Genomic DNA, 20,134 nt, shown 5'->3' on the forward strand with positions numbered 1-20,134 from the left:
GAAGCTTGGACGCAGAGAGACCCTCTGCCAGCAGATGCAGCTCTACAGGGGTGAGGGTGCAGGGGGTGCTTGGGGCCTCTTGGTGAGGCCTGGGCTGGCAGTCAGCTCTCCTGCAGCAGGTGTGCTGTTGTGGACGAGTTGTGTCATGAGGGGAAGTTCCACCTGAATCTGAGGGAAACTTTCTTGCCTGTGAGAGTGACAGAGCCCTGGAAGAGGTTGCCCAGAGAGGGTGTGGAGTCTCCTTGCCTGGAGAGATTCAAAACCCACCTGGACACGATGCTGTGCAATGTGCCCTTCCCACACAGGGCCTCCTCCTCCTCCTCACCTTCCCTGGTGGAGTTTCCTGAAGACCTTGTACTCTGCCATTGAAGGACTGCAGTCATGCGAGTGACCCCACCCCATCTCTGTTATTCCAAGCATGTGGCAGTGCTGGGACAGCTTGGGCATCTCCGTTTGCTCCTGGCTGTGCCCCAGGCTGCATATGTCTGCATATATGTGGAGTTCAGCACCTCAGCTGTGGCACGGACAGAAGATTTGTCACAGGGAAACATGTTCCCAAGGGCCTTCTGTAGGCAAAGGCTTTGACTGCAAGGGGTGACATGCTGGCATGGATAGGAGGTGGCCAATGTGATGGTGGAAGGAGGTTCCCACAGACAGAGCGCAAACCCTGCAGTGTCCAAGGCCAGGGAGAAACAGAGCTGAGCTGTGCAGCACCTTGGGGGCCTGTGACAGAGGTGAAGCAATCTCCAGGAAGGACAAGATGCTACTGTAGAAGTCCCTGGGCCTGGGCAGCCTGTGATCCAGCCACCCTGAGGACATCACTAGCCCAGTGGCTGTTCATATCATGTGGAAGGGTGAGAAGAGTTTCAGGGGCAGGAGAGCCAGAAGGGTTGGAGAGTGCAGACACTAGAGTGGAGACCTCGATGTGATGTGCCTCCCATTTATGCAGCACGCTTGAATGCAGGCAGGATGGAATTGGCCTAAGGGCCTAAGGGCAGTTGTGTGGGCACAGGTAGGAAACGTGAGATGCCCTGGGGTGCTTGTCCAGGAAGCACTGAAAAGGGGCCATGGTTTCCCTGTAGGTGCCATGGTGTATGTGCTGGAAGCATGCAGTTGTGCTGCACACCCCAGGCATCCGACATGGTCCTTCCAGCCTATTCCTATGTCATGAAATCAAGTGTCTGCACTGAATGACATGAGCTGTTGGTAACACTGGGATCTGGATATGTCTCATCTTCCTCGTGAGTGGGTGTCTAGCAGTATTGGGCACCTGGGGTCATTAGAGATGGCCAAGGAAATTCCGCACCTTGCTGCCACCTGATGCTCCAGGAGGATGGGGGTCTCAGAGTGGCTCCATCAGAGCAAGGAGACACTGGCACATGCTTTGGACCACCTCTGTCTCTTCCAATGTCCCCAGGTGTTTGTGTGTGGGCAACTGACTCCCACTCTCCATCTCCAGGGATTACAGCGGGAGCTTAGACAAGGAGCTCCCATGCAGACATCTCTGTTGGGCCCACTTCAGGTTGGGCAACGGGAATCCCACCTCCTGTGTGTTTGTGGAGTTCAGTGGATTTTTCCATGGATTTTTGCAAGTCATGGTCAGTCCCTCCAATACAAACACCTTCCTCTGAGCATGCTGCCTGTGTCTCCTCTCCCACCCAGCAGAGCCTCTGCCCTGACAGCCAAGGGGAACAGGGCATGAGCTGCCTCCTCTGCAGCCAGACCTCCAGCAGAGGAGAGGGGCATTTTGTGCAGCCTGACAAAGGGGCTGGGAGTGACTGCCCTGCAATGTCGCTGTCTGTGAGGCAGCATGGCCAGGTGGGCAAGGTGAAGGCTTTTGTGAGTGCCCGTCCGTCTCTCTCCTTGCCTCCCTCAGCAGCAGGATCATGGTGCTGCCCCTTGTTTCCCCTCCTGCCCGTGCTGCTCCTGTTCCTCTCTCAGGCTCTTTGGGGTTGGGGGGTTTCAGCTGCAGTTCAGACACTGACACTGCAAGTTGTGCAACAGAGGGGTGTGAATGGGCGTGAGTCGTCCCCAGCTCCCTTCGGAGCTGTGAGGCTACAGAAAATGCACCCTGTGGGGCTGGGAAATGAGCTGCCCTTGTCCCGCTCTCCATCACCATTTCCATATGTGGGCTGAGAGAGAAGACTTTGGAAATCTTCCCTTACCGCCTGAAGTCCTCCACTCTCCGCTCCGTCCAGTTTCTCTCTGAGAGGCACTTGTGAGGGTGAGTGTCCTTCAGCGGAGAGAGGTGCGAGTGCAGGGCAGTGAGGGGCAGGACTCCTTGGCAGACCAGATCCTCTTTTCCCCTTGGGATGCCCAAGTGCTCATGCTGAGAGCAACTGAAACGCCAAAGATTTCTACTCTGTCAAAGAATGCTGCCACGGTGAGAGGGAGGCACCTAAAAGCTAAATAAATAATCACTCCTCTGCTGAAGGTTATTTTCCAGAGAAAACAGGTGTCTAAACGTTGACCTGCCCTTCCACATAAGGGGTGGACGTAACCTGCTGCAGCATGTGCACCTCAGAGCTAGTCACCTCCCCCTCCCACCACAGTGCCTGCAGAGAGAGCACACATGGTAAAGGGGCGTGAGGACAGGGTCCCATTGCTCTCAGGATCTCATTGGGACGAAGATGTCTAGAAAGGGTCGGGTCAGCCCCTGCCTTCACTTGACTGTTCCTCTGCCTTGCTGGAGTGGGAGCTGGTGTGACTGATCCGGACACAGACACCTCTGTCCAAGAGGGCAAGGCTGGGGGAGATGAATCCCTCCCAAGGATCTTCCCTTCCCAAGACAGCTGGCACGCGTGCTTGACAGAGTCCAATAGTGTCTGACCAGGGTCTTTTTGATGTTCCACACCTGGGGAGTGTAATGTTTAATATCAAAATTTATTCTTTGATGATATTTGATGTTACATGGGGTTTTTGATTCAGCAGAGTGATGCAGCAGTGTACTGAAATCATAGTACAAGTGTAAGTTACGCTTAGCAAAATGCAGCAATTGCAATATGCAATTTAATCGCAATAAAAATGTGATCCCTGTTACCAGTCTCTATAATATGCTCACCGTCACGACCCTGGGTGTTCCCAGTCACTGGGAAGGAGTATGTGGGTTGAAACCAGCTCAAGTCTGTTGGTCCCTTGGCAATTCTTCTGTTAGTTGGTCAGGTGTTGAACTCTGTGTTGGGCTGAGCCACACACACACTTCCCCCGTACAGATCTGGCTGACTCAGGGAGACATTCACACGCCTTTGATGAACTCAGGCAGAACCATTTACACCAGTTGATCCACTCCTTTGCCCATCTCCCCTGAGCCTTCTTCCATTGTAGGGCTTTACCGGTCAGGCGCAGTGCTATATTCATCTCTCATCATGGTAAATAGAGAAATTTCCCCCTGGGTCACTAGACAAGTCTCCTGAACGTCACTCATGACACCCAAGGTCCTCCACCCTATACCTGGGAAAGTTTGTCACCTCCCTCCATTGACACCCTCTGGCCGAGCAGAAGTGACCCCACTGGAGATCAGCAGCAGTGGCCACTGCTCTGCAAGGCACACTCAGGCAGTGCAAATTAGCACTCAAGACAAGGAACTGAATGAAGGAAAAGGACAAAGGGCATGTGGGAGTCTCCAAGAGAAGGGCAAAAGGTTTGGCTCACAGAAGACTGCTCTAAATTGTCACTGTCTTTTCCTCCTTGGACAGGTCCCCATTCCCAGAGAGAGTAAATGTCCAACAGCAGCTCTCCGAAAGAGTTCCTCCTCCTGGCCTTTGCAGACACATGGGGGCTGCAGCTCTTGCACTTCTCGCTCTTCCTGGGCATCTACCTGGCTGCCCTCCTGGCCAACGGCCTCATCATCACAGCCGTAGCCTGCCACCACCGCCTCCACACCCCCATGTACTTCTTCCTCCTCCACCTCGCCCTCCTCGACCTGGCCTCCATCTCCACCACTGTCCCCAAATCCATGGCCAATTCCCTTAGGGACACCAGGACCATTTCCTACTCAGGATGTGCTGCCCAGGTCTTCCTATTTTTCTTTACAGTTGGAGCTGAGTGTTCTTTTCTCACTGTCATGGCCTACGACCGCTACGTTGCCATCTGCAGACCCCTGCACTACGGGATCCTCCTGGGCACCAGAGCTTGTGTCAGTATGGCAGCTCAATGCTCTCCTGCACACTGCCAACACATTTTCCATTCCTCTCTGCCAAGGCAATGACGTGGACCAGTTCTTCTGTGAGGTTCCCCAGATCCTCAAGCTCTCCTGCTCACACTCCTACCTCAGGGAAGTGGGGCTTCTTGTGTTCAGTGCCTGTTTATTCTTTGGCTGTTTCATTTTCATTGTGCTATCCTACGTGCAGATCTTCAGAGCTGTGCTGAGGATGCCCTCTGAGCAGGGAAGGCACAAAGCCTTCTCCATGTGCCTCCCTCACCTGGCCGTGGTCTCCCTCTTTGTCAGCACCTCATTTTTTTGCCTACCTGAAGCTCCCCTCCATCTCCTCCCCAGCTCTGGATCTGGTGGTGGCTGTTGTGTACTCGCTGGTGCCTCCAGCAGTGAACCCCCTCCTCTACAGCCTGAGGAACAAGGAGCTCGGGGAGGCACTGAGGAAACTCTTTCAATGGGTACAGTGTCAGCACCAGTAACTGTCCCACGTGCATCTCCTCCTCATTCCCAGGGCATCTGGCATCAAGGCTACATGTCGTTCTTTTTTTATTATTGTTTTCCTTACTTTCTCTGATCCATTCTTGCAAAAAGAATAAAAAGTTTTGGTTCGTGCCAATTCCTCCTCAGAAACCTCTCATTTGAATATAACCCAGAGACCATGATGATATCCTGCCCCTGGGGCAGACCAATGCCCTGCAGGGATCTGGGCTGGGGTTTGCCTGCCTGGGCTGCAGCTGTGCAGAAAAGGACGTGGGATGAACACATCTGGTTAGGATCTGTGTTTCTATATTCAGGAAAACATCATCACCATAAGAGTAACCTGCTTCATCTTTTAAACACCTTCCTTTAATGCCAGCCCTCAGAAGCCTAGAAAGTAGAAGACGGTCTCTTACGGAAGTCTGCTGAAGGAAATCGGTGGAGTTGTCTTCCCAGAGTTATTGGATCACAAGAAGGAAGTTACCTTCCTCACCTGTTGTCGTGGGAGGCCCAGGAGGGGCGGCTGAGCCAACCACAGAGCATCCTCACGCTCTGGTCCCCGCAGCGCTCCACGCTACAGGAAGGTTTGGGGTGGCGCTATAGGTGTCCCTGTCGCTTATGAATGGGTCACAATTAACAGCCAGAAACCAATCACAAAGCTTAATATGCATCACTGGTAGCAATAACAATTAAAAACTAGTAATAACAACAATAATAGCAACAATATACAGTTAATTAATCAGTGACCATACATTCAGCCCCCCACACAACATGGAACAGGAGTATTTACAATATCTACAAGTACCCCTATGTGTACATGAGCTCAAAGCGGTGAGGGGAAAGGTGCCTGGTGGTTACGCCGCTGGGGGTTATACTCACACGTCCACCGCTGTTAATGGCGGGGGGATCCCCAGCTGCCGGACCCAGCGTCCCAGATGAGGGGGCACGGCGGTGCTGGCTGTCCCGCAGCCTGCCGGGGAGGGGATCTTCCCTCGGTGGAGGGGCAGAGCCTTGGAGAAGGCTGCCCGGTGCCTTCAAACCTTGAGCAAGGCCGCCGAGGCTGCTGCTTCCCCAGCCGCTGCAGGGAATTCATCTCTCTCCTCCTCTCCACCGCCGTCGGCTGTGCTCGCGTGTGCCCCTTTTATACCCATCCTGCTTTGGGACGGCAGGCAAGGGATGGGGTGAATTTGTCTAGACCGCCGCTCTTAGTGGTCCGGTTCTGATCCCGAATTATAATGTGGACCTGTTTGCAGACCACTTTGTGGACTCACCTTCCTTCTGGAATATTCTGCGTGGTTGACAGGTGTGGGGGGCTTCGAGGGCCCATGTTAGCCCTCCACCAATGATTTTAAATTGTGGCAGTGGGAGATTTCTGCGGGCTAACCGGGGTCAGAGAGAGGACAGGGTGATTGACACCTTGCACCCATTGCTCAATAAAACCTATCTTCCTCAGTTTTCCCCTAAACCAAACCTTCCATGGCACCCAGGCTGAGGGCGTTTGTACATGTTTGAGCTGCAGCACCTCAGCTGTGGCACCAGGGCTGAGAGCAGCCTTATGACAGGGAAACCTGTTACTGAGTGCCCAGGACATCATGTACGCAAAGGCTTTGCTTCCTAGCAGACACATGCAGGAGCGAATGGCACATGGCTGTGTAATGCTGATGAAGAGAGCAAACCCTGTAGTCCCCAAAGCCAGAGAGAAACACAGCAGGGCCATGCAGCCCTGGGGTAGGAGAGGGGTTTGCTGCGCCGGGTGACTCCGAAGCAGCTTGGGGCCTGTGACAGAGGTGAAGGGGCTGTCCAGGAGGGGCAAGCTGCTGCTGAGAAGGTGCCTGGGGTAGGGCAGTCTTGGATGCAGTCATGCTGCGGACATCATTGGCATGTTTGCTGTTGATATCATCAGGTGAGAAGGATCAGGAAGAGGAGAACCATCAGGGTTTGAGAGCATAGGCACACGAGTGGAGACTCTGGTGTGATGTGCCTCCCAGTCCTGCAGCACCCCTGGGTGTCGCTGGGAAGGACCTTGCCTCCATGCCATGGTGTTGGTGTTCACTTGCTGGCACACAGGCCGCAAAACCGTTTGAGACATCCTGTGGGGTCTGCCACAAACTCACTCCACCAGCACATGCCTTCCCTGGAGGTCCTGTGTGGTATGTGCCAGCCACTTGCGGTTCCTGCTGGGCACCCCAGGCACCTGGCACAGCACTAGAGGCCTTTCTTATTGCCTGAAAATGAGAGCCCTGAATTAATGGAAGTGTCTGCAAAGCCGGGATGAGCCTGTGTCTTAGCTTTGTGGTGACTTGAGCGGCAGTATATACAGCTGGTGGAGCCTGGAGAGTGAGCTGGCTGTCCTTCTGGTGAACTCCTCCTTTTGGTCAGCTGAACAGCTCTGTGGGCTCCATAGAAACACATGGCTAATTAAAGTTCAGATGCCCCCAAAGATTTGGTGTAGTTTCAGATGGCCAAGGGAACCCACCCCACCACCCCTCTGGCCCACAGCTGAGGCTCAGGAAGCACATGGGTGTCTCAGAATTGCTCCATCACAGCTGGCACACACACACACACAGGACTTGGACCAAGCCTGGAAGCTCAGCCATCACCAGGGCTTTGGGTGCGAGCTGCTGACTCCCCTCTCCACCCCTATTGCTCATGGTGGCAGCTCAGACAAGGGCTTGCATGCAGGCACCTGTTTTGGGCACAGCTGAGCTGAGGCCAGAGGAATCCCACCTGCTAGGGGGTTGTGGGCTGCCTGGGAGGGAGCTGCATCCCCCTGCTGCCCAAGGCCTGCCAAGCTGAGATGAACCACCTGCATTTGCTCCTCTGAATCCCTGCCCTGTGCAGGGGAAATGACCCTCTCCCTGTCCCTCTCCCTGTCCCTGCCCAGGTCTCCTGCCTGGTCCTGGGACAGGAATAGGGCTTGAGAGAGGGGAACCTGTCCCCCTCTCTTCACCTCTGTCCCCTGATGGGATCAAGCACACTGCTGAAATCAGTCTCCCTCCACAGCCCAGAGAGGGACTGGAGGTGATGAGCACACTTGCAAGAGCATTTCCCAGAGGGGACCGTGCTGCCGCTCAGGAGCTGTCAGCCTTGGAGCTCCAGGACAATCTCGAGGGAGCCCGAGGGGCAGAGGAAGTCACGCCTGCAGCTGTGCCCCTGCTCCTGAGTGGGGCCAGGCTCCTGGGAGAGAGGGAGCTGGTGGCACCATGGCAGCAGTGCCCATGTGCCCAGCTGTGTGCAGGAGCAGCTCCTCTGCCAAGAGCAGCAGGGCTGTGGGCACTGCCTGCTGCTGCTGAGAGGAGCTGCGAGAAGGCAGAGAGAAGTGGAAGGCAGTGTGGAGTGGGAGGAGAGAGGAGAGCTCCTTGTGGGAGACATCTTCCCAGCTGTTTGCATGGTGAGTGTCTGGCTGCAGGGCAATGGGGTTGTGAGGATCGCTCTCCCGGCTTCTGCAGGGCAGAAGAGGGAGAGAGGCTTCAGAGCAGGGATGTCCTGCCCCACTGTCCCCGGGACAGGGCGTGCTGCTTCCTTGTGCCGGGGCTGGTGCAGGGGTGTGAAGCTGGGGTATAGTCCCAGGTGCAGTGTCCCTGCCACCGCGGGGTGTTGTGTGCCCGGGGCAGTGACTCTGCTGCCTGCGTGGGTCAGCACTCAGCCTGCCTGGGCAGCAACCTGCGGTGCTGCAGGGAGAAGGTCTGGGTGGGAGGAGGGACCCCCCAGCAGGGCAGGTTCATTGTCCCGCTGAGAGGGCGCTGCGTGGGTCAGGGCTGTCCACAGCTCTCGCTCACCACGAGGATATTTGGGGAGTGGAGTTTTCCAGAGGACTTGTCTCTGCCTGGTGGGAATGGAAATGCAGCAGTGAGGTGTAATCCCAGGGCTGAGCCTCTTCACCAGCACACTGAAGGGTGACAACACCTGCAAGGAAGCTCAGCAGGTGCCTTCACCACCCCTCAGCCTGCAGGCACCACCAACATCACCTTGCCAGTGTCATCGGAGATCTTCTGGTCTGCTCTTTAGCTCCTGCACACAGGGAGATGCTGCTGGGCAGCTTCCTGGTGCTTGGAGGTTTCTGTAGGGCAGAGCTGGGATCACAGTGGGTGGGATGGGGTCTGTGTGGGGACAGAGGAAGAGCTCCCAGCAAGCACATCTCCAAGCAGCAGAGAAATGATCCAAGAGGGAGAGGAAACTGCTACCAGAAACCTCATGCGAGGTTGGGGTGCAGGAAATGCTCTGCCAGCTCCGGCAGTGCAGATGCTTTCCCCTCCGCAAGTCCCCTGCATCTGTCCTCTGCCACCCAGTAGAGCCCTCTGCCCTCGAGGCCAAGGGATCTAGGACCCAAATTGTCTTTTTGGCAGCCAGAGCCCCAGAAGACGAGAGGAGCAGCTCTCCTGCTGAGTGCCCGTTTCCTAAACCGTGACTAAGGGACTGAGGACAACTGCCCTGTGATGTCTGCATCTGGGAGGTGGTGTGCACAGCTGGGTTAGGGCAAGACCTTGCTCAGTGTCCCTCACTCTTTCTCTCTTTGCCACCCTAGGCAGAAGCATCAAGGTGTTGCTCCTTGCTTCTCCCCCTGTCCGGGCCGCTCTTGTTCTTGCTCGAGGGCTTTCTGGGGATGACATTTGCAGCTGCAGACTCTGACACAGACCCTGTGGTTTTAGCCATAGAGCTGTCTCTGCAGATGGAGCGAGAGGAGGAAGTCTCCTTCTTGCTTGTGGGGCTCAAAGGAGCAGAGTGTGTGGGGCTGGGGAATGAGCTGACTGTCCCTTCAGGACACCTCCACCTTTAAGACCCTTGACCCTCCCTGGGATAAGCTGCTGGACTGTGCGCTGCTGTGTCCTTCTGCAGGACATGTGTGATAGCTGAATGTCCCGTGCAGAAGCCCCAGAGGTGCTAAGGAACTGGAAGTGCTGCTGGCGGTGGCTGTGTGTGGGCAGCTGAAATAAGCCCTGTGTGTCTTTGGCTACAAGCTGAGTGTTGAGAGCTCCCTCTGTCTCAGAGCCACATCACCGAGTCCTTCTTCTGATCATCAGAGCCATGCGCTATGTCACACCCTCTCCATCACTCTCAGAACATGTGAGCTGAGAAAGGGAGGAGAGTTTGGAGGTGTGTGCTGTGCAAGTGGACACCACTGTCAGCACAGGCCACTTTCCTTTCAGGGTAAGTTGTGGCTGAGATTGTCCTGTGGCTGAGAGAGGTGCACGGCCAAGGCAGCTGTTTTTCTGTAAGGAGATGTTTTAGTTCCAGAAAAGGTAGAAAAGGGGAATTTTTTTTTTTTCCCAGCGCTTTAACCATATGAGTTAGACAGCAGTATATTTTAGTGAGTATTTGACAAAGGGCAATTTGGACACATAGCGACATTAAGATTTAATCCTGAGACACCACAGCACAGACTGGAAAAATCATAACTTTCCCGGTTTGCATGTTCAGCTCAGCTTGAGAGTCACCAGTGTAGCCTTGCTAAATAATTCCCTCTTTATAAATACTGATAGACATCAACATTATCAGCCTTTGAATCTTATGTCTGTTTATTTCTTACAAATGCAAAACAGATTCATGAGACTTCTTACTCTTTTCCTCTTTACATGGTAGAGATCCCCACTCCTGGGCTCTTCCTACCACTAACCACCGTCATTCACAGAGACGTGAGGCCAGTGGCAGGACTCCCCTTGACTCTAGAAGGGCCAGGGCTGCAAGTCTGGCCTCTTTCTTGTGAGGAACAGGAACAAAGTATTCACTGCACTGGTTAAACATTATTGGCTGATGGTTCCTGTCTTAAGGTCGTATCGCTTCTACATTTGATAAGATGAAGATAAAGCTCTGCCAGATTCTCTCCAGCCTTGGTTAGGGACTGATTGATTACCATCTTCCACACAAGATGGTGAACATTATCATGTCAATGGCATTCAGAGGTCTCCGACTAACTGAAGTAAGAGAGATCAGGTTGTTATGGCTCTGTGACTTCTTCATCGTCCTTGCGCTTGAAGAATTGATTCTGCTATGGTTAAAGAATTTTGCCAACTCACAGCAATGTTAAGGGTGCATATTCCTACCCTGCAGAGCAGACCAACAAGCAAGATCCCTCCCCCACTTACCCCCCCAAAGTGAAGCTGTTACTTGGGTGGTCAACATGCCTCTGAACTGGATGTGGCTGAACAGCCCTCCTACATCATAGCAGGACTGATGCCTCTGGAGCCGTTGGGCAGAGGTCCCTGCTCCTCGTGGCACACTCAGCCAGCACAAAGTGGGGCTCTGGACAGGGAGTGGAACAAAGGTGCTGCTGAGAAGGAGAAAAGCAATGTGTGTGCGGAAGTGAGTGGGGGGGAATGTCTGTAAGAAAGGGAAAGAATTTTGTCCAGAGAGGGTCTTTCCTGACTTGTCACTGTCTTTTTTCTCCTTGGACAGTCCTACATGCCTGGAGAGAGCAAAATGTCCAATCTCAGCTCCTTCAACCACTTCCTCCTTGTGGCATTTGCAGACACACGGGAGCTGCAGCTCTTGCACTTCTCCCTCTTCCTGGGCACCTACCTGGCTGCCCTCCTGGCCAACGGCCTCATCATCACAGCCGTAGCCTGCCACCACCGCCTCCACACCCCCATGTACTTCTTCCTCCTCCACCTCGCCCTCCTCGACCTGGCCTCCATCTCCACCACTGTCCCCAAATCCATGGCCAACTCCCTGAGGGACACCAGGGCCGTTTCCTACTCAGGATGTGCTGCCCAGATGTTTTTCTTTGTCTTCTTTTTTTCAGCCGAGTATTCTCTCCTCACTGTCATGGCCTATGACCGCTACGTTGCCATCTGCAGACCCCTGCACTACGGGACCCTCATGTGCACCAGAGCTTGTGTTAGGATGGCAGCAGCCGCCTGGGCCAGTGGTTTTCTCAATGCTCTCCTGCACACTGCCAACACATTTTCCATTCCTCTCTGCCAAGGTAATGTCCTGGACCAGTTCTTCTGTGAGATTCCCCAACTCCTCCAGCTCTCCTGCTCACACTCCTACCTCAGGGAAGTGGGGCTCAATGTGGTTAGTGCTTGTTTATTCCTTGGGTGTTTCATTTTCATTGTGCTGTCCTATGTGCAGATCTTCAGAGCTATGCTGAGGCTGCCCTCTGAGCAGGGAAGGCACAAAGCCTTCTCCATGTGCCTCCCTCACCTGGCTGTCGTCTCCCTCTTTGTCAGTACCATCATGTTTGCCTACTTGAAGCCCCCCTCCATGTCCTCCCCAGCTCTGGATCTGGTGGTAGCTGTTGTGTACTCGGTGGTGCCTCCAGCAGTGAACCCCCTCCTCTACAGCATGAGGAACAAGGAGCTCAAGGATGCCCTGGAGAAACTCTTGCAATCAGTGCAATGTTAGCACCGATAACTGTCCCATGTCCACCATCTCATCAATCCCAGGATACTTTTGGTCACAGCTATGACTTGTTCACTTCTGTCTGTCTTACTTTTCTGCATTATATTCATTTCTAGAGGAAAATGTTTGGGTTCATCCTGCTTCTCCTCCTCTTCTCCTCTCCTGAATCTGACCCAGAGACCATGTTGAAGCTGGAAGTCAGGCTTCCCCTTCTTCAGCTGAGATGGGGGAACCTCAGAGCCTGCTAGTCTGAGCTCCCTCGGATGCCCCCAGTGCAATGAGGGGAGTTTCCCTTTGCAGGGTCTCTTTTGGCATTGACACCACAGGAGCTCCCAGGCACAGAGTTAGGCTCAGACGGGTACAGGTCAGGTGAGACCATGGGTCCTGTGTCCACTAGGAGAGCTCAGCTCCAATGGCCACAGTCAGGCTGTGATCTCACACCCCTCTCCTGCAAGGGTGGCAGCTGGCTGTCATGGGCTGATCCCTTCCCTCTACAGAGCACCAACACTCAAAGCAGAGTAGGAGTGGAGGGGAGGAGATTCTGGACGAAGCTTGTGGGGATGGACCCTCTGTTTCACAGGACCGTCCCCACACCACCACAGCAGGCTTTTGCTGGCTGCAGCCTTCCCTTGGGGACTGCAGCTTTCCTGCAGAGGTGGCCACCCACAGAAGCAGATCCTTCTCTTTTCACAACTGCTTCGTCTCATTTCCACACTGACCTATTGTGCTGTCATGTGTGTTTACAGCCCAGGAGTTCTCGTAACCTGGGAATGGTAGGGTTGTATTTTGATGTTCAGGTGTCCTGTGACTACAGGCAGGATCAGGCCATGGGCACCCTTGTGCCAGACCTGGCTTCCAGAATCAATTTCCTATAATAAAAGGCATCTCCCTTGTGCCGTGCCTGAAGTCTGGCCTTTCTTCAGAAGATGGAGTCAAAAATATGCCCAAGGGATTGCACCATGAAAGGGCCTGCTGCTCTGCTTGTGAACTTTGTGGGATCCAAGGGATGAGCTCAGAGGCCCTGGGTGATCTTTTGGGCACTGAGGACTGGATTCAGGGCTCATCTCTTGGTGTTTAGCAGAGACAGTGAATGGTCTCTGAATTACCTGCCTGGGGCTGTCCCACAGGTGACAGTGCTGATGAGAGCTGCCCACTGTTGTGGAGGGGAATCTCCAGGAGATCCCCAGGAGAGCTCAGGGGATGTCCAGGGACAGTGTGTGCCTGGGGTGGGCAGTGGGTGGAGCCTCCAAAAATCAAGGATGGTCCATGGTGGAGTAACCAGAAGGTACAGCACTAAATCCAGGTATGCATGGGGAAACGATGGCTCTACAGTGCCCGGAGAGGCAGAGGGGACCCAGGAGGAGCAGGGATGGGGGACGGGAGAGTGATTCCTGCACCCTCAGTGAAACACCACAGGCTGGACACCACAGTGCACACCTCAAACACATCTCCTGCCCTGGCCAACAACCTGGGGTCACTCTGAGCATTGTCCATGAGAACAGCCACATGGCAGCAGTGGTGGTGATCCCTGTGCAGCTGGGTCTGCTTCCCACCCCAGCCAGCAGGGCAAGAGCTTAGTCACAAGTCAACCCGTGGGTCCATGACCCCACAGCCGCTCGTTCTGCAGAGCAGCACCACCAGACCAGGGCCCTGCGGGGAGCACAGGGGAGAGGATGCAAGAACACCCAGGCCAGCATGGACACAGTGACCTGGAGAAAGGCTCTCTGGGGAGCAGGGACGTCCCAGGAGAAAAGCAGGGCAGCAGGCAGAGAGAGAAAATGAGAACAAGAAACAAGTTTCTCTGGGCACCAGCTCGGGGCAGGCGGCTCTGTCCCTGGGGCAGCAGGAGGTGCTGGAGGGGGCGGCAGGGCCAGGGCTGTCGTGGTGTGCTGGGCAGCGGGGTGGGCATGGAGGGTCTGGAGGCAGCCAGGGAGGGAGTTCTCGTGGGCACAAGATCAGGGGAGACAGAGTGACCAGCCTCACTGTGGGGCCTTGTCCTCCTTGCCAGGGAGCTGCTCCCCTTGTCCTTGGGCCGTGTCGGAGTTATGCTGTTGTGGCGGCCCATGCCAGTAGTGCACGTGCACCACGAAAAGGGCATGTTAGATAGCCGTATGTGCCACTTAGAGATTCTTCAGCTGACCTGGGGGTTGCCTTCTTGAGGTGTGAGGGGGTTTACAAGAGCCAGCGCACACAACACTTAACAGTAAACAAACTTTATTCCTCCTCTCATAACAGTAACTGTATATATATGTGTATGTATATATATGCATATATACATAGACACAATATTTATATACTAGTACAGAAATGAAAATTGACAATAATGACATTATTTCATATCTAAGTGTGCAGCAACAATAAAGAAACAACCTTTAGAAAGGGGAACAAGGTCGTGGAAGGGGATTGATGCCCAAGCTACTAGATGGCTGCGGCTAGAGCTGAACCGACAATGAACACGGCTGGGGGGCAATAGCCCCAGAGGGAAGAAGTGGCACCTGCGTGCAGGGCCTGCTGCAATTATCCCTCCGGACGGGGTATTCTCTGATCCCGGGGACAGAGCAGCAGCTCCCTACTGGGACTGGGACACATGGCTCTTGCTGGAAGAAGCGGCACTCAGTTAGAGACCTCCCGCAAGACCCTCCGGACGGGGTGACACCTAATCGTAGGAGTCGGAGTGGGAAAGGTCAGGCTTCCTCTCCACGTAGTGCAGTGCCCTCGCACGGCGCCCCGGTCGAGGGGGTGTTGGTGACGAAGTCCCGTGGAGCATCGCTTCTGCCGCTCCGATGGTGGCCAGCCGCTGCAGCTGCTTGGCGTCTTCAGCCGGGGAAATGTGCCTGTAGGAGGTGGCTGGGCGTCTCGAGAGCTCTGACAAGAGCTGCCACAGCCTCTTCTTCCCCGGCCGCATCGACCTTCGGCGAGTGTCCACCTGCCTTTGTGAGCTTTTATCCGGGGGTTCTTATAACTAGACTTATCCAGTATGTAGTCACCCAGGAGGACTAACCTGACCAGACAAAACATGCGCTTTCAATCCAGCCATTTGCCTACCCGCTGCCTTGCCAGCCTCCCAGAAGGTTCCTTTGGTCGACAGCCCAGACCACCTCATCTGGGATGCCCAATCAACTTAAAAGGAAAGTAGTCGGGACCTTTTGGTGCGGTATCGATCCCGCTCCAGGTTATAGATAGGGCACGGTGATTGGTAGTTCATCTTCTAGTATGTTCCTATGATGTGGAGGGGAGTTAATTCACCACAGCATCCCATCACTCCATCCCATCATCTGCATCACTCATCAAGGCAAACAGCATTGGCTCCAGTAGTGGCCTCTGAAGAACATTACTGGTAGCCATTAGTCCGTTGGACTTTGCACCACTGTTCTCCGCCTTTGGAGCCAGGTGGCCTCCTGGTAATTTCCTGCATACTCCAGTGCATACGGCTCCATCCCACATCTGCCCACTTTGGCGACAAAGGTGCTAGGGAAGACCATGTCAAAGGCCTTCCTCCATTCAAGCTATACACAAGCTATGCACAGCACTCCCCTTGTCCACACAGCCAGTCATCCCATTACAGGAGGCAATCTGGTGGGTCGGGCACAAGTTGCCCTCCATGACTTCATGCTGGCTGATCCCAATCCCTTCCTAGGGCTGCAAATCACTCCCAGGAAGATTTGCTTTGCAGGGGCTGAGGTGACAAGGAGCAGTCTGTCCTTTCCCAGAGGCTCTTTCTTGTCCTTCTGGAAGGTGGATGTCATGTTTGGGGGGAAGGTGGGGAGGGCTGGGACTGGAGAGCAGCCCCATGGCCCCACTGTGCAGGCACTGGCCAGGGCAGGGTGTGTTCAGGGCTGGGGACATGTGCCCCTGGCACCGTCCCCACCACAGCCCTCGGTGCCCCGTCCCCCCACAGCCCTCCTGCTCTGGCACTCTCCCCCAGCACCCGGACCCTGCCCAGCCCCGGCCGTGTCGCACGCGGGGGTCAGCGCACAGCCATGGCCCGGGGTCTGCCGGGGTCATGGCTGGGAGAGAGGCCGGGCAGGGCCGGCCGTTCCCCTCCATACAGGCACTGAACCCAGCAGGACAGAGCAACCAAATGCACCCCGAAACCTGGGGTGAGCGGCCAGGGCAGGGGGGATGTGTGTCTGCCGTCCCACCAGCCTCCCAGCTGGAACTGGCCCCAGTGGCACCAGGAGGCAGGCCACAGGGACACTCTGGGTCCCTCCTTCTGCTGTCCAGGAGATCCCCTACCCCCAGGCTGCCTGCAGCCCCCCGGGCCAGCCCCTCTCTCCACGACACACCAAGACCCCCTGCCCTGGGGCTCCTCCGGCCGCTCCTGCTGCCCCAGGGGCACAGCACCCTGCCCTTCCTGGACACACAGAGAAACACGTTCCTCTTCCTCCTTTATGCTTCCTTGCCAGTGCACAATTGCTCCTTTCCTCTTCTCCAGGGACCTCCCTGCTCCCCGCAGAGCCTTTCCCCACATCCGTGTGTCCAGGCTGGCCTGCCCGACCGTTCCTGGACCCTTCCCTGTGCTCCCCGCAGGGCCCCGGGCTGGTGGTGCTGCTGTGCAGAGGGAGTGGGCTGTGGGGCCACGGGGCCATGGGGTGACTCCACGCTGGCTGGGGTTGTCACGGTGGGAAGCAGACCCAGCTGGATGGGCATTATCGTGCCTGAGAAGGGATCTGTGGCCATGGACGATGCTCTGAGCAATCACAGGGCATTTCCAATGGCTCAGGCTGTGTTCAGGTGTGTCCCCAGATCTGGCCCATGGTTTCCACTGGAGGTGACATGAAGGACTCTCCAGGCTCCCTTTCTGTGCCTGTTGGGTCCCCACTGCCTCTTGTGAGATAGTAGAGCTCTAACTCACCTATATATTCATTGGTTTTACCCTTTAAGTGTGGATGACTCCAGTTGACTTTGTGAAGCTCCATTCACTGCCCACCTCAAGGCACAGAGTGCCCTGGGAGATGCCCTGTGCTCTCCTGGAGGCTCCATGCTGCCTTTGAGAAGGTCAGGCATCCGTCTCCAGCCCTGTCGGATGGGAGATACCACTTGACCACCTCCAGGAGCCCTGGGCACCCACAAGTGACAGCTGAATCCCACCTTCTTTCCCTAACACATCACCTCTGAGCTCATTGCCTTGAGCCCATAGAGAGCCCTTGGAAAAGCAACAGGGTCTTTCAGGGTGGAAGTCCTCAAGCACATTTTTTACTCCAGTTTTGGAAGAACAGCCCAACTTTCAAGCATTGCACACAGGAAATCCTCTTTTATTAGACCTAAGCCAGCTCTGATACAGTGAAAGATGTTCACAGCAGGCGTCTCAGTCAAAAAGACAGGGTTCATGCTGCTGGATAAGTGGAATGAATTCAAACCCTTGTGTACAAACATGATGATCACAGAGAGAATGTGCAAAGCATAACAGTTTTGTGAGATGAATCGGAAACTGCTTGTGAGGAGAATTGGGCAGCTTAGTGCTGCTGAACTAGAACCAGCTGAATCAATCTGTTTAGTGCATCTTTGAGCTCCTTGTTCCTCATGCTGTAGAGGAGGGGGTTCACTGCTGGAGGCACCACCGAGTACAGAACGGCCACCACCAGATCCACAGCTGGGGAGGAGATGGAGGGGGGCTTCAAGTAGGCAAAAAAAGAGGTGCTGACAAAGAGGGAGACGACAGCCAGGTGCGGGAGGCACATGGAGAAGGCTTTGTGCCTTCCCTGCTCAGAGGGCATCCTCAGCACAGCTGTGAAGATCTGCACGTAGGACAGCACAATGAAAACAAAACACCCAAATATTAAACAGGCACTAAACACAAAAACCCCCACTTCCCTGAGGTAGGAGTGTGAGCAGGAGAGCTTGAGGATCTGAGCGATTTCACAGAAGAACTGGTCCAGGACATTGCCTTGGCAGAGAGGCATTGTAAATGTGTTTGCAGTGTGCAGCAGAGCATGGAGAAAACCACCGGCCCAGGCAGCTGCTGCCATCCTGACACAAGCTCTGGTGCCCATGAGGGTGCCGTAGTGCAGAGGTTTGCAGATGGCAACGTAGCGGTCATAGGCCATGACAGTGAGAAGAGAATACTCAGCTGAAATGAAAAGGGCAAGAGAAAAGACCTGGGCAGCACATCCTGCATAGGAAATGGTCCTGGTGTCCCTCAGAGAGTTGGCCATGGATTTGGGGACAGTGGTGGAGATGGAGCCCAGGTCAAGGAGGGCGAGGTGGAGGAGGAGGAAGTACATGGGGGTGTGGAGGCGGTGGTCGCAGGCTACGGCTGTGATGATGAGTCCGTTGGCCAGGAGGGCAGCCAGGTAGATGCCCAGGAAGAGGGAGAAGTGCAAGAGCTGCAGCTCTCGTGTGTCTGCAAATGCCATGAGGAGGAACTCATTGAGGAAGCTGCTGTTGGACATTTTGCTCTCTGCCCTGGGCATGGGGACCTTTCCAAGGAAGAAAAGACAATGACAAGTTAGAAAAGAATTTTAAAAATAAACAATTAAAGAAATAAAATGTTCCATTTCTCATTAAAAACACCACATTGCCTCTCTCCTTTATTGGGAGGATCTCTGTGCAGGTCCTTTGCTTGAGCTCTGCTTTAGGCTGGCAGAGTGTGTCGGGAGGAGCAGGGACCTCTGCCCATGGGCTCCGCAGGAGTCTACCTGGCTGTACAGTAGGGGGTACATGGGAATGGGGGGGAACAATTTCTGTCGAATGATATCCATCGTCTGAGTTTTGCAGAAAATACTTTCAGGGATTAATTTTCCTCCTTCTTTAATTTGATTTGAGATGCCCCTGTCACCCTTGGGGAGTGTTCTTTCAAGGTAGAAATCCTCAGCATTTCTGCTGTGAGTCCTGAGAGGAAAGCATCCACTGTCACTTGGGGCAGAGTGAGGACATTTCATTTATTAGCCTTGTTCCCAGGCTGTCCTGTGCTCGCACCTCTTTCACCTGGAGGATGATGTTACCCTTTAAAGAAACCAGCCCCTGCTGAGAGCAGAGGAGTGCACTTTCAAAGGGCAGATCTCCAAACTCCTCACCCTTTCTCCAGGCACCTCAGGCAGCTCTCCACACTCCCCTTCTGGCCAAGGACACTCAGCGCTCTTTGCAGCTGCCCACCTACAGCCTCCCACCTCCTTCTCCACACTCTCTGCATCTCTGAAGCTTCTTGATAGGTCTGTCAGCTATCAGGGAGAAGCTGAGAGACAGCGGTGCCTTTCGAGAGGGCAGCTCGCAGCCTGGCAGGACACCACAGGGAAACAAAGGACTGTTAGGACTGAAGACGGGCTCTCCTTCAGGGAGAGACAGCTCATTCCCCAGTCCCACGGACTGCATTTCCTGGAGCTCCCAGGTCAGGAGGAGGCTGGGGCCACCTCCCTGCCATGCACACCCCTCTGTTGCACAGCTTCCAGCATCGGTGTCTGAAGTGCACCTGAACCCCCCCCCGCCCCCCCCAAAGAGCCCAAGAGCAAGAAGAGGAGCAGCATGGAGAGGAGGGGAAACAAGGGGCAGCACCAGGATCCTGCTGCCGAGGGAGGCAAGGAGAGAGAGACAGATTGGCACTCACAAAAGCCTTCACCTTGCCCACCTGGGCATGCTGCCTCACAGACAGTGAGCTTGCAGAGCAGTCACTCTCAGCCCCTTTGTTGGGCAGCACAAAATTAACTCGTGGCAGGAGAGATGCCCCTCTCCTCTGCTGGAGGTCTGGCTGCAGAGGCAGCTCATGCCCTGGACTCCATGGCTGTCAGGGCAGAGGCTCTGCTGGGTGGGAGAGGAGACACGGGGAGCTTGCTCAGAGGAAGCTGTTTGTGTTAGAAGGACTGACCATGACTTGCTCAAATCCATCCTCCCATGATGATTCTGCTAGCAGTTCCTTCTCATTCCCTGCCCATCTCGGCTACCTGCAGCTATCCCTGCTGGCAGCTTTCTCTGTCCCAACACCTTTTCCCTTGCAGTGCTCATCGTCCCCATCCCACCCTCTGTGGGCTCAGTGCAGCCGTACAGAAATCTTCCAGGTCTGGGACTTGGCCAGGGGAATCTCTGTGCTTGCAGGTCCTAAGGAGCAGGTCACATAAACCCTGAGGAATCCCATAAAGGTGATGCTGGTGCTGCTGGAGTTTGAGATGGGGTTGAAGGGGTTTGCTGAGTCTTCTCACAGACCTCCTGATCTCAGAGTGTGAAGGTTTG

At 54.8% G+C, this 20,134-nt stretch overlaps 2 protein-coding genes across 2 annotated transcripts; one reads left to right on the forward strand and one right to left on the reverse strand.

Annotated features, from left to right (window-relative positions):
- Positions 1-11,392: 11,392 nt before the first annotated feature.
- Positions 11,393-11,974, forward strand: LOC138062757 (olfactory receptor 14J1-like). The gene has a single exon (XM_068921764.1). The coding sequence runs from the start codon at positions 11,393-11,395 to the stop codon at positions 11,972-11,974; it is 582 nt and encodes a 193-aa protein (XP_068777865.1).
- Positions 11,975-17,427: 5,453 nt separating this feature from the next.
- LOC138062758 (olfactory receptor 14J1-like) lies at positions 17,428-18,018 on the reverse strand. Its single transcript, XM_068921765.1, has one exon. The coding sequence runs from the start codon at positions 18,016-18,018 to the stop codon at positions 17,428-17,430; it is 591 nt and encodes a 196-aa protein (XP_068777866.1).
- Between the last annotated feature and the right edge of the window lie 2,116 nt (positions 18,019-20,134).

Source organism: Struthio camelus, chromosome 29 (genome assembly GCF_040807025.1).
Source record: "Struthio camelus isolate bStrCam1 chromosome 29, bStrCam1.hap1, whole genome shotgun sequence".
Classification (NCBI taxonomy): domain Eukaryota; kingdom Metazoa; phylum Chordata; class Aves; order Struthioniformes; family Struthionidae; genus Struthio; species Struthio camelus.

Coding starts and splice junctions, on each gene's coding strand:
- LOC138062757 (XM_068921764.1), top strand. CDS start 11,393: ATGGCCTATGACCGCTACGTTGCCATCTGCAGACCCCTGCACTACGGG.
- LOC138062758 (XM_068921765.1), bottom strand. CDS start 18,018: ATGGCCTATGACCGCTACGTTGCCATCTGCAAACCTCTGCACTACGGC.